The 14,343-nt window shown below is 37.9% G+C and overlaps 1 protein-coding gene across 3 annotated transcripts; it reads left to right on the top strand.

The window, feature by feature from the left end:
- Positions 1 to 18: 18 nt before the first annotated feature.
- Positions 19 to 13,269, top strand: immp1l (inner mitochondrial membrane peptidase subunit 1). Of its 3 annotated transcripts, none has more exons than XM_026266674.1 (6): positions 19 to 116; positions 9,438 to 9,562; positions 9,648 to 9,736; positions 9,848 to 9,974; positions 12,307 to 12,417; positions 13,133 to 13,269. In XM_026266674.1, the coding sequence occupies exons 2-6, from the start codon at positions 9,458 to 9,460 to the stop codon at positions 13,193 to 13,195; spliced, it is 495 nt and encodes a 164-aa protein (XP_026122459.1). In that variant the 5' UTR covers positions 19 to 116; positions 9,438 to 9,457; the 3' UTR covers positions 13,196 to 13,269. The 3 variants fall into 3 exon arrangements, with proteins under 3 accessions (XP_026122459.1, XP_026122461.1, XP_026122460.1); XM_026266676.1 differs by lacking the exon at positions 19 to 116 and adding an exon at positions 168 to 291; XM_026266675.1 differs by lacking the exon at positions 19 to 116 and adding an exon at positions 8,033 to 8,173.
- The last annotated feature ends 1,074 nt before the right edge of the window (positions 13,270 to 14,343 follow it).

The raw sequence follows: 14,343 nt of genomic DNA, 5'->3' as shown, positions 1-14,343 counted from the left end.
CAGAAGGAGACTTGTTCAAAGACGATGATGCAATGAAGTTCAAGGTTGACTGCAGCTGCGTAGTGAACGTGTGATCGAGAAATACAAACATCCCGCTTTCAGTTGACATGAATCAGGTAGGATTACTGTACAAATGACTGTATCGTTTATTATAATTCCATCACACGTGATATTCCTGCAGTAGATCGTGTATACTGTACATATCCTGCTATCAATGTTTTAACTGACCCACCTGAGCCATACGAAAATCATGATGCCCTTGTGCTTTAGACAAGACTTAGAAAATATAACGTTAGTGCACAAATCAGAGCTTCTTTTATAACCACATTGTTAATACTGAAGCTGCCATTTTAATTGTGTTATTTAAAAAATATTTATATGTATTTATTAATACATAGTAATCTAGTAAATATAGTTTATTAGATTCTGGTAAAGACATTTACAATGTTACAAAGGATTTGTATTTGAACAAATGCTGTTTGTTTTGAACATTCTTTTCATCAAAGAATCCTGAAAATTATATGTTTGTATATTTTAATAAGTATAGGTCAGAATAAGCATGTTGTTTAATTTTTATATAAAAATATCTATTTTGCTGAATTACAACAGAACATTGTTTCACCCATATTTTGACATTTTATTTACACGGATGTTATTTGAAACATTAAATTAGACATTTGCATCCTTAATATGCTTTCTGTTTTATAAATATTTAGTAGATTTAATCTGATGCGGCCACCAAAATGGGACGTCTCGTCTATGACCCAAAATATTACTGACTGTGGTAGTTTCTCACATCATAAAACATGTTAATCAGTAATTAACATCCATATACTTACAAACTTGTAATTAATTTAAAGGTGGGATAATATAATATGTCTTTTTAAGTGAGTGTTATCTCTGATAGTTTTGTCATTCAGAAAAGTGTTTTTTTTGTATTTTTTTTTTATTTAGATATCCTCTAGACATGTCCCTTTATTGTTGAGGTGCTCTTTTTAGTTTGTCCAAATGCTGGTATGGCTTATGTTATTTTTATGATGTCAGCTTTATCAGCTCATATTGTTCCACACAGTGCTAATACTAACAGTCATAACATGTCAGATGTTTCCTGAGCACTTGTTTGGGTTTCCCCAGCGTGATTCTCTCTGCTACCACAATCTGAGGTGAAGAATATAGTGGCATTGCTCAGAAGGGAAGTTAGATTGTCATCTACGGAAGGTTTGTTTGCTTTAGTGTTGAAAGGAAAGTAATAATCTTGGATACCGGGACAATTATAGGGCTGTGGTTACGATTATTTGTAACCCACAGGAAGGTCATTTTACGGTCTGCTCTGAAAGCTGGGTTAATCTGTGTTTTTTTCCTATCTGAATTAAAAGATATCTATAATGTTAAAACAAAGCAGGCTAATAAAAAAGAAAAAAAGAAATCTAATGCTAGGGATGGGCATTTAGTGAATAGAGAATTGTACGATTTCTCTTTTAGCCAAAACAGAGAGTCTAACTTGGGACATCCGATAAGATCTGTTCGCTTGGGTTCAGACTGCAGTCAAAGGTCATTTCAATAAAGATTAGTCTATTTATGTCACGTCATTGTTACAGACCTAGCTCAGCATCCTTTGAAATCGCTTCGCTTTTGTTCATATTTATGGGGATTGACTCTGTAATTGGCTTTAGTCGTTATCTGCCTTTTAAAATTCATTTGATTTCCATTAGACTGTTGTACAAATCAAGTGATGGAGAAAGACATCCTTTATGTCATAAATCCAGACATCTGTCCTCCATCAACCAACCAGGTGCCAGCCTTGATAGCTGCGCTGATAGCCTCCCGAATGCCAAATCTCCAGGATCTCCGATCCTTTTCACTGGACACCGAGGACCAATGAGAATAAAGAGAGCAATGCGAGGCCACCCTCAGCTGCCTTCTGCCACACAGATCGAGAACATCAGAGAGGTGCCCCCTCCTCAGCTTCCTTCCATCTGGGTTCTCGGGGGAACGCTGTCTTAGTTAACACTATACGTATCTGTGTAATCTTCTTAAGTCCCGCAGAAGCTCCCAAAATCGAGCTCCTCATGAATGTCTGAATTCAGATGGGCTGTGATAGGAAGCTGTGAAGCAGGCCTTGGGATTGAGTTCCTGTCTTTTTGCTCAGAATATTTAAAAGTTTACACACAATTTAAGATTTTTTTTATCGCCTCTCTAAATCCCAGTATGTATCACCATTCAGAAACTGAAAAAACAAAACAAAAAACAAAGAAAAACATTTTATAGTACAGTTTATATGCAGCTTTTCAAAAGTTCATCATGTTAGAATGATTTCTGGAGGATCATGTGACACTGAAGACTGGAGTTATGATGCTGAAAATTCAGCTTTGCCATCACAGGAATACATTACGTTTTAAAATATATTAATATAGAAAATATTGTTTTAAATTGTAATTATATTTTGCAATATTGCTCTTTTTGTTGTATTTATGAATTAAAAAATTGCATCCTTGGTGTAAAAACATGTTGTTGTCTTAACCATTGAATTATTTTTGTACTGATTTTCATTCTGAATGTCCGGCGATCCCGAACAATGGTAGCCTGCTCTCCAGTGTCACCTGGGCTGCTGTTTATTTTCTTTGCTCTTTCAGGAGGTCAGCGGAGTGTTAGCACATTAGATGTGACCTTTACACAAGTGTGACATCAGTCTCGAAGCCTGAATTGGTGTTTGCACGCTTTGCTCTGTATACCAGTTGTTTGCAGTATATATATAACTTTAACTGACCCTCAAAGGGTTGCTATGTATTTTTCTACAATATTTGAAACTATAAAAAATGTTTAAAAATGAAAATGTAAAAACATATATATTTTTTTAATTGTGTGGAGTAGATTATCGTAACACTGTATACCTGTAATAGTGCATAAAAATTTCGGCAACCGAAAATGTTTGGCCGACACTGTGCAAAAAAAAAAAAAAAAAAAAGTTTTGAAGGCCAAAAGCTTCTTAAGTATCACGTCTCAGATAATGTGTTTTGGCTGTTTTAATATCAGTTTTGTTATTTCAGGAACAAATATTTCCAGTTACTCAGAGACTATAAGATTGTTTGCATGGATCTGAGTATCTATATGTTTCGCATATTTAGATAGTTAAATACTATTTCGCAACTTTTTTTTTTGCCATATTAATGCAATGTCCATGTCCTCCATGAGTTCAAGATGTAACAGCTTGTTTCGTTTTTTTCAATGCACTTTTTTCTTTTTAGTTATTGTCTTGCTGGCAAGTTCTCATGTGAAATGAAAAGGCATTTGCCAAGTAATGATTAATAATAATCTTAATTCAACAAGTCTTGGTGTCGAACTGTAAGTAATTTATTATTTAGAGCTGTTTGTCAGATTAAATGCTAACAACATTGATGACTCTCAAGAGATTTGTTCAATTTCAGAAGTTTGTTGTAGATCAGATGTATATGATTAAAACTGCATTTTGATGCCACCTGCTTCTGAGCTCTCTGGGAACACTTTTCCCCTTCTGTTGCATTATGGGTTTTGGGGGCCACAGATGGCTCTCCTGAGATGCTCTATGGGACTCTGTGTAGCAAATGTATACATTGTACTGTGTAATCCTGGATTAAGGGGAGACTTGAAGTTAATTATCCAATTGTTAGATAAAATTCATTTTTGTTCTGTCACTTCCCTGCCCGGGGAATCATGTGGCAGAACACACAGGGGAATGTTCAGAAATAGAGATTTAATCTCAATTGTCTGAAGGTCTGTTTGATTTTGGCTAAACTCCATTTGATTCTAAGCAGCTGACTCACCCAGTCTCTCTCTCTCTCTCTCTCTCTCTCATACACACACACACACACACACACACACACACACAGGGTGCCAGTGGAAAACCAGGCGGCCGCATATGGACTGTCTCTTGATATCATTCACTGGCCGTGTAATCGTATTATGCTAAATCCTTAATCCTCACCTATGCTGGACGCCCAGAACAGTGATGGTGCTGGTGATTGGACGACTAGACGTAGTTGGGGATGCTGTGTTCTCTGCCACACATTCTGCCGAGCTGGTCTGCGTTACAGACAGTCTCTTGAGGTCAGGGTCGAGAATGAGAGAGAGCCAATCAGTTTGAAGGAAATCGATGGGTAGAACTACAGGGAATAGAGTTCTGGATCAAAATCCTTTGTTTTTATCAGAATCTGAATGGTGTTGAGTAGTTTGCTATTGTCCAGTAGATTTATTTATATTTCAAGTTTGTGGTTGGTAAGATTTCATGTTTTTAGAACAAGTAAGTATCATATGCTCAACCAGGCTGCATTTATTTGATTAAAAATACAGTAAAAAAACATAATATTGTGAAATATTATTACAATTTAAAATAACTGTTTTCTATTTGAATATGTTTTAAAGTGGAATTTATTCCTGCAATGCAAAGCTCAATTTTAGCATTGTCACATGATCCTTCAGAAATCATTCTATTATGCTGATTTGGTACTCAAGAAACATTTCTTAATATTTTTAATATTCAAAACAGTGGTACAGCCTAATATTTTTGTTTTTCCGGATGTTTAGAAAATGTCAAATATTTTGTAACATTATAAATGTCTTATACTTTCACTGATCAATATGATGCATCTTTACCAAGTAAAAGTATTTTATATTATTATTTATCATAATGTACCCTTTTTGTTTTTAAGGTAGTATAGGTTTACCTGTCTTGTTTTATTATTTTAAAAAGGCTGTACATTATTGCTTTATATGCTGACAGTGTGCTATGCTGTAGTATTTAGACGGGGTGCGCAGCAAAATCCTGTCAGAAGTCTTTTCTAATTCACTCTCCGTGAATCAAGCCATACATTCAAACACATAACAGAAAAGCTGTTTTTGAGAGCCTCACCCCATGAGTGTAAACTGCAGAACTCCGTTGCTAAAGGTTACTCTGTATTGTAGCCTACATCCCAAAAGATGCTTTATAGAGGTTTAAAAGGTGAGCATATATGTTATAGTTTAGGCAAAGAATCCATGCCCACTATCAGCTGCCAGGGAAAACAACTCCGAAACAATAGTTTGTTCGCCCCACCCTGGAGTTTGATTAGCAAAACAACAGCTGGCCCTTTCACAGCCTCCCTGAGATACGACTACGTCCAGTCAGGCAGAAACATCACTGGACGGAGGGGGCCTTTGGGTAGAGCAGCTAACTCTCATACACCCTGTTTGTGATGGGGGTATCAGACGTAATTATGAGGATTCAAAGGTGTGGATTCGATGTCTGACCAGAATAGAAAGAGAGGGGAGCAGGGGACAGAGGTATGGGGCGAGGAGGTGGTTGGTGGGTAATGGGATTAGGTGTAGCACTTTCCATGACACACGGAGACAGACACCTGACACTTGGCCTGGGACTGAGATGGAGGAAGTAGGGGACAGAAGGATTAATTTCGCCCCATATTGGAGATGTCATTCCCGAGGCAATAGGGCTTTTGGGATGGGGCTCGGTTTCGTTCAGTTTCTGCTCTGCTGGGTCGCCTTCATTCTTTTGGCTTGTTTCAGGAGAAAACATTGAGGTTCATCCTTCATTGGACATCCAGTGAAGTTGTTCTCCTGAAGATTTGTTTTCTAATTGTGCAAGAGCTTGATTGAGTTTCTTGTTGGAAAGCAGTTCGACAACTGACAAACGCTGTTGAAGTGTTGGGTTATCTTTTGAGCCGAGATTTTGTGGATGTGTACACTCTTAAAAATAAACATTATTTGTTGGCATTGATGGTTCCATGAAGAACCTTTTAAGATAAATGGAATATTTCCTTTGCACAGAAGGTTCTTTGGGGAACCCATAATGGTTCTTCTATTGCCATCTTCTCAAACTATTATTTTTAATGGAATAGTTCACCCAAAAATTAAAATTTGCTAAAAATCTACTCACCCTCAGGCCATCCGAGATGTAAATTAGTTTGTTTAGAGAAAGCATTACCTCACCAATGGATCCTCTGCAGTGAATGGGTGCCGTCAAAATGATAACACCATCATAATAATACACAAGTAATTGCCATGACTCAAGTCCATCAGTTAAAATCCTGTGAAGCGAAAAGCTCAATATTTGTAAGAAACAAAGCGGAAGTTAAAAAGAAATGTTTAACTTCAAACCATTGCTTCTGGCTAAAATAATAAGAGTCCTATATTCAATTCATGCTTTTTTTCCAGTGATAAAGTCATCTTGTCAAAATCAGGAGTGAAATATTTCAGAGATCAAGCACAGTTTACAAACGAAAACAGTTCTAAACAAATATGCATTTATTTTTCTGAGAGGACTACAGGAGATTGACTTTTTCAATGGAAGAAGGGATTGGGATTTTGGCTGGAAGTTAAATGCCTAATGATGCCTTTGTTTCTTACAGTATTGTTCAAAATAATAGCAGTACAATGTGACTAACCAGAATAATCAAGGTTTTTAGTATATTTTTTATTGCTACGTGGCAAACAAGTTACCAGTAGGTTCAGTAGATTGTCAGAAAACAAATGAGACCCAGCATTCATGATATGCACGCTCTTAAGGCTGTGCAATTGGGCAATTAGTTGAAAGGGGTGTGTTCAAAAAAATAGCAGTGTCTACCTTTGACTGTACAAACTCAAAACTATTTTGTACAAACAGTTTTTTTTCTGGGATTTAGCAATCCTGTGAATCACTAAACTAATATTTAGTTGTATGACCACAGTTTTTTAAAACTGCTTGACATCTGTGTGGCATGGAGTCAACCAACTTGTGGCACCTCTCAGCTGTTATTCCACTCCATGATTCTTTAACAACATTCCACAATTCATTCACATTTCTTGGTTTTGCTTCAGAAACAGCATTTTTGATATCACCCCACAAGTTCTCAATTGGATTAAGGTCTGGATATTGGGCTGGCCACTCCATAACATTAATTTTGTTGGTTTGGAACCAAGACTTTGCCCGTTTACTAGTGTGTTTTGGGTCATTGTCTTGTTGAAACAACCATTTCAAGGGCATGTCCTCTTCAGCATAGGGCAACATGACCTCTTCAAGTATTTTAACATAGGCAAACTGATCCATGATCCCTGGTATGCGATAAATAGGCCCAACACCATAGTAGGAGAAACATGCCCATATCATGATGCTTGCACCTCCATGCTTCACTGTCTTCACTGTGTACTGTGGCTTGAATTCAGAGTTTGGGGGTCGTCTCACAAACTGCCTGTGGCCCTTGGACCCAAAAAGAACAATTTTACTCTCATCAGTCCACAAAATGTTCCTCCATTTCTCTTTAGGCCAGTTGATGTGTTCTTTGGCAAATTGTAACCTCTTCTGCACATGCCTTTTTTTTAACAGAGGGACTTTGCGGGGGATTCTTGAAAATAGATTAGCTTCACACAGACGTCTTCTAACTGTCACAGTACTTACAGGTAACTCCAGACTGTCTTTGATCATCCTGGAGGTGATCATTGGCTGAGCCTTTGCCATTCTGGTTATTCTTCTATCCATTTTGATGGTTGTCTTCCGTTTTCTTCCACGTCTCTCTGGTTTTGCTCTCCATTTTAAGGCATTGGAGATCATTTTAGCTGAACAGCCTATCATTTTTTGCACCTCTTTATAGGTTTTCCCCTCTCTAATCAACTTTTTAATCAAAGTACGCTGTTTTTCTGAACAATGTCTTGAACGACCCATTTTCCTCAGCTTTCAAATGCATGTTCAACAAGTGTTGGCTTCATCCTTAAATAGGGGCCACCTGATTCACACCTGTTTCTTCACAAAATTGATGACCTCAGTGATTGAATGCCACACTGCTATTTTTTTGAACACACCCCTTTCAACTAATTCAACTAATTGCCCAATTGCACAGCCTTAAGAGCGTGCATATCATGAATGCTGGGTCTCATTTGTTTTCTGAGAATCTACTGAACCTACTGGTAACTTGTTTGCCACGTACCAATAAAAAAATATACGAAAAACCTTGATTATTCTGGTTAGTCACATTGTACTGCTATTATTTTGAACAATACTGTATAAGACTGGTGGACTGGAGTCATGTGGATTATTGTGATGGATTTATCGGCTGTTTGGACTCTCATTCTGACGGCACCCATTCACTGCAGAGGATTCATCGGTGATGCTGAATAACACCATATCTGTTTGATGAGGAAATGTACTCATCTACATCTTGGATGGCCTGATGTGAGTAAATGTGAGGTGAACTATTCCTTTAAGAGTGTACACACATCCAAACCAGACCTTTATTGACTCACACATGCTGCTAGCTTGATGGCCAAGGAAAAGTCAATAGTTTGAGAGAGGATGGACTGTTTATTCAGACAACGCACCACAGTTTTATCAGTTAAAGTGCTGGGGTGTGAGGACAAACAAAAGACCTCACGTTCTGTTGCTATGGCCAAAGCGTAACTCTCTCTTTTTTTCAGCCTGAGCAGATGAACCTGTGCCTGCTAGCGCCGTCACCTGCTCCCACAGGTGTAGATTGGGTTGTCTGAGACGGGGTCAGACGCCCAGGGGTCACTCTTTGTGTCTTGTTGATGGGTTGTAGAGGCTCCTGAGAATGAAACACCATCTCTAATGATGACTTTGGTTTCACAGTTTTAACCGTTAGCCATTAAATGTGTGAGGTGCATTTCCCCACCAACACCACCTCAGTGACAAAGTGTTTAAAACCCTCTTTTGACCCTCTGGCACAGGCCTGTGTCATCAGGTTTCGTCACTGTGTGAGTTTTCCTATTGAGAATTGTGAAGGTTTTCATTTGGAGCTGCAGTGTAGCGGTTCGAGCATGTGCTCCAGAGATGTGGCTCTCATTAAGAATGGGTTAGAATGGTCAACTAGTAACACAATAATTCATAAAAATTATACAATAATTCATAATGTGATGCTATATTCTAAATTCAGGGTCTTGAATCTACCATACACCAGTGTTATTTAAGTTTATACTGTTGTCATAGTTATTAATGTCATTTATAACTTTAGGTCTTCTGTGTAAACGTATGCCAGTTGTTTCTAATTTTCAGCCTTTCTAAGATTGATTTACCTTACATTTTTCATGTAATGTTTATATTTTATTTTATTCAGCTTTATACTGAAATATATATATATCCCAATATCAATTCAACTAGCCATTCAGATGCCTCAGTGACTAGTCAATTTTCAAAATACTATCATTTATACATGCTTAATTTTTATGCAGGTGATATTTTGACTGAAAATGACTAAGATCAATAAGCTGCAGTATTGTATTATCCCTTTTCCATTTTCACTCGAATGATTTATTGTTACTCTTCCTGAAAACCAGATTAAATTTTTAATTTCAGACTTCATATTAATTAACGAGTTTTAGAACTCAAACATATACACAATATCACCATTATAGCAAAATCAGTGTTGTGAATAATTGGTTTTAAATGTCGACTCACTTTTTTTTTTTTTTTTTTTTTTCAGGATTTCTGAAGACTGTCAGGATGTTTCGTGGTTTCTTTGTGAAGACGATTAGCTTTGTCGGTTACACCGTCCAGTATGGCTGCATCGCTCACTGCGCCTTTGAGTATATCGGCGAATTTGTGTCGGTAAGTTTCTTGGAGCTGTTTGGTCAAAGTATTCCCACTGACAGTAAAATAAATACATATAAAAGTTTATTTCTACCCAAAACAGTGTTCAGGACCTTCCATGCAGCCCACCATCACTAACCATGATGTGGTTTTTTCAGAACGAGTAAGCCGTCACCTCTGTCGAATACAAAAGTGAGTGTGAAATGCTTACTTTAGCTTTTATTTAACTTTTATTGATAGTACTGTCATGCAGAATCATTGAGTATCTGCTTTATTTTAACCTCACCTGTTACATTCTTTCAGAGGGGATATCATAATAGCCAAAAGTCCTTTTGATCCAAAAATGAACATTTGTAAACGAGTGATTGGCCTGGAAGGGGACAAAGTTTGCACTAGTGGACCATCTGATGTCTTTAAAACACACACTTATGTGAGTACCTGCTATATCGCACCTGAAATCAGTTCTGCTTGAAGAAATGATTCCTTTCCATTAAACCATAGACACTTCATGAAGTCCTTTACTACATCCTTTTACAGTCTTTCTTCTGTTTTTTTTTTTTATATAAACCACTGTTTACTCTTAAGGTGTATGCATTTGAATTGCACATCCTTTCACCTTCGTTGGGTAAAACGTTTACCTTATGGCAACAACAAATGCTTGTTTCTCAGTTATTGGCCCAGAGAGAGCATAGCCACCCTGTCACTGAAATAGCTGTTATTGCTTTTTTTGTATCACTCGTTTCTTTCACCTTGACTATGTGCGGTTCTGGCCTGTAATTTTTCCCGAAGCTGTTAGTGTTAGTGCCAGACGAGTAGAGCAAGTGATGAAGAGAAAGGAGAGAAAGAAAGGCCTGTCGCTGCAGTCATTTAAGGTAAAGAAATACAAACCCTCAGATGAACAAGGCCCCAAGATTGTAGAAGTTTGCTCACTCTCTGTACTAGCCAACCTAAACTGATTGCAATGTCAGAATTGCTTAATAATTATGATCGCAATGTACTGATGCAGTCATATATTCTACTCCCAAAATATATGAAAAGTGATCCAAGTATGAAATCTTAAGATGCTAATTGAATTCATAGCAATATATACATACGGAGTTGTATGTGCTCTTCCTTTTTGCATTTATTTGCGCACTCTATTGATTTTTCTTTCATTTTGTCACAGAAGTTGTTTTGTGTTGATACTTGTTTATAGCTGACAAAATGTGACATGTTTTCTATAGTCAGTTCTGTAACATTTAGGTGTCTGATAAGATTGAAACATCAATGTTTCATAAACATTTTTTGAAAAGAGTGTCTTGGCAAGTGTGTTTAAATACTGTCTTTAGCATGACAGGGTAATTTGTTTGTTTTTATGTATAAAATGCCTTTGAGTAATTAGAGGATTTGTCAATCAAAGGTAGAACATTAATAACTGATTTGGCCGGGATGTCTTAGGCAGCTGTTTTCACCGCATGTCTCCAAACCACAACATGTTCCTGGGAAAGATTTATAAACGGGAGAAAATGTGTGATAGTTCAATACAGTGCTGCAGGAACTAATCCTAAAACTTGCATTAGTTGCGTTTGTGAACTGCCTGTGAAATCATTCTGAATTCAGTGGGTTTTTGTTTTGTTCTGTGATTTTAAGCTTTTACATGTATTGAAAAAGGTGAATACTAACTAGTAGCTAAATAGACTACAGAATTCGGTGTCCATAGTCCATATTTACAGCCTTGTTGCATGCTCATGCTCTCACAATCAACAACAGTAACCGTAATATGTTTCTAACATGCTTCCCATTTGTAAGATTGAACGCAGGGTTGTCAACATTTGTGTTTGGTCACAGTATGGTGTGATTTCTCGTATGCTTAGCTGACAGACAGGACAAAGCTTCGCTTCGGAACAGCAGATGATGAAGGGCTGAGATTTCTTGTGGATGGGATCAAACATATGTTTCCATGCTAATGAGAGCCGACTGCAAGATGACTCCACGCAGACATATGTTTATAATCACGATTCTTTCACATTTGTCAATGATGCATTTGTTTGCAATACAGAAGGCCGGCAAATCACTTTATGGGTCATATTTAGTCCCATAAACATTAGACGGCTTTGTTAGATATCTAGTGTGATTAATTAAGAGTATCAGATTTCTAATTCAGATTCTTTGGAATGCTACTTCATGGGGAAAAACGATTTTAAAAATTCATCAAATTTTTGGTCAGTGCCATCTCCATACTGTTATGTTTATAATGAGAGCATGATGTGTTGTTCACCCTCGCCTCACATATAGAGGGGGTGGAGGGGACTTAATTAGGGGCTTGACAGCCCCACTCTCCCTGTGTGATGAGATTATTCCTAATTGATGTCAGTGTGGATCAGGCTTCGCTCGGTTGCCGGCCCAGCCTGGCAGGTCTGTCCGTGGTCTCGACCCATGGAGCAGCTCACGGAGGCGTGGCTTCACCCCTCACCGAGAGGATAAAGAGGGTGGGGGGGTGCGAGGCCCCAGCGGTCAGGAAAAATGATCCCTTTCCCATCTGAGATGAGCAGTTTAGTCATGTGAACTTTCTCACTGTGAGGAACTTCTCCTTTATCCTCTAATCCAGGGAGAACCTAGGGTTTCAATACGGTGTGTTACATACAAAGACATTTCATAGTGGGGCGAAGGACCTTTTTAGATGAGCGTGGCTGCAATCAGAATAAATTGTACTCATTTTCTCAAGTTAGCAGGGTGGTTTAACATTTTGGTTTAACAGAACTTCCAATTCTGCTGTAATCTAGGTACCAAGAGGGCATGTGTGGCTGGAAGGCGATAACCTTCGGAATTCCACAGATTCCCGAAGCTATGGCCCAGTTCCCTATGCCCTGATCCGAGGACGCGTTTGCTTAAAGGTAATTAGGATACAGTCTCATTTCTTGACCTATACACTTTCCCAAAGGCAAAACCACAAGCTTTTTGAGTTTGAACTGTTGCCCTTTCATGTAGTATTTTGTAGTTTTTTTTTTTCAAACAAGCAGTGCAAATTATCCTTTCTTAAGTGTACTTTTATTTGAAATTTCAAATAAATGAACCCAAAGTATAATTTTGTAAGTGTCTCCAGAATTGAGTGCCGTCTTCATTTAAAACTGTTTTCGGCTGTCGAATCGTATAGCATCATGTGCCCGTGACCCTGTAAACAGGTCTCCTCACCTTCTGTCAGGCCCTGATTGGAAAGTCAGAGGCAAATGATATGGGGGTGGAGGGGCTTACAATGACAAGATGTGTTTTCTCCTCTTGTATGTCCACTTGTTCTCCGAATGTATATTTCTTTTCAAGTTTAAACTAATATAATGCATAGTATGTTTATAAAATGTACACTTTCTGAAAAAATGTACAAAAAGCTGTCAATGGGGTGATACCTTTTCAGAAGCTAATAATATGTGTACCATTTAGATACTGATATGTGCAGTTTAAGTGCTAATATATACCTTCAAGGTACTTATATGCACCTTTTAGGATTAAAAAAAAGTACAAAGGTGTACCTTTTGAAAGGATACCACCCCAGTGACATATTTTCCCTCAGAGTTTCCTTATAAATATCTGCCTTTTTCCCTTTTTTTTTTGCAGCTGTGGCCCCCACATAATTTTGGCGTATTGGCTGAAAGTCCAAATGATGGGCGCATTTTATGAAGAAGCTGTGTTCATGTATAGTCGCAATGTAAAAGATTTTTTTGCAATGTTGTAAAATAAATTTACATTTATAATTCATGTCTGTATCATTGTTTAGCTCAAATTAATGATAATGAAAAAAAAAACTCAAAATGCACAAATGCATCATATCAGTAACATCATGCTGCAATCAATGGTTTAAAATGTTTATTTAAGGGGGGGTGAAATGGTCGTTTTCACTCAATATCCTGTTAATCTTGAGTACCTATAGAGTAGGACTGCATCTTTCATAACTCCAAAAAGTCTTTAGTTTTATTATATTCATAAGAGAAAGATAGTCTGTACCGATTTATCCCGGAAAAACACGACCGGCTGGAGGCGTGACGTGTGGGCGGAGCTAAAGAATCACGAGCGCCAGTAGGCTTTTGTGTTGAAAGCATGTGGAAACTGTGACATTACCGTGAGGAAAAAACCATCATCCAAAACAAACCATGGCTTACAGTCAGATTCAGCCGTTTATTTATGGTCCAGAATCAGATGGAGAGGCTGAAATTTAACAAGAGCACCATCAGCAACGACGTCTCTATGTGGTATTTACTGAAACTGTATATATTTGCTTAGCGGTTTTGGAAAATGACTAAGTTCCACTTTGTTGTCTTTTTTTTTTTTTTTTTTTTTTTTTTAAGCTGTACATGTGGAAAGTGCAGTTTGATGACAACATCGCATGTTGTTTACTTGATGTGCTTACGCGCCGATAACAACACCGAGATATTTGAAGCAGTTTTACTCACCGCCTGCGGTTCCAACACACGATCGTGACCCTTTTTCGTTGGGATTGCATTATCCTTAAGAAATAAACAATGTGCAAATCCGGCGTCAAACTGGGCCTTGTTTGTAAAACAAGCATCTTCGAAATGCAGGGAACAAACACAAACACTTGCACAACTCCGTTGATGCTCTGTAAAAATAAACTCCATCCACTGGTCCCTTAATGCTGTTTTTTTGGTAATCTGTGCAGGGTTGTCTTGCCCTGGCAACCAAAAACACACTTCTTTTGTGACTTTTCGCGACGCTCTCGCTCTGATCAGTGAAATGTCTGTGCTCAGCCTCGCTGTACGGGAGCGTGCGCTCTTCCGGCAAACGTGCCCTCAGGACCCATATAAGGAAAT

The sequence above is a fragment of the Carassius auratus genome, chromosome 7 (assembly GCF_003368295.1).
Source record: "Carassius auratus strain Wakin chromosome 7, ASM336829v1, whole genome shotgun sequence".
NCBI classification, from domain to species: domain Eukaryota; kingdom Metazoa; phylum Chordata; class Actinopteri; order Cypriniformes; family Cyprinidae; genus Carassius; species Carassius auratus.
Note: the sequence above shows the minus strand (reverse complement) of the source record. Positions and strands in the feature narration are given on the sequence as shown.

Coding starts and splice junctions, on each gene's coding strand:
- immp1l (XM_026266674.1), top strand. CDS start 9,458: ATGTTTCGTGGTTTCTTTGTGAAGACGATTAGCTTTGTCGGTTACACC. Junction 9,563..9,647: donor ATATCGGCGAATTTGTGTCG/GTAAGTTTCTTG, acceptor TACCCAAAACAG/TGTTCAGGACCTTCCATGCA. Junction 9,737..9,847: donor CACCTCTGTCGAATACAAAA/GTGAGTGTGAAA, acceptor ACATTCTTTCAG/AGGGGATATCATAATAGCCA.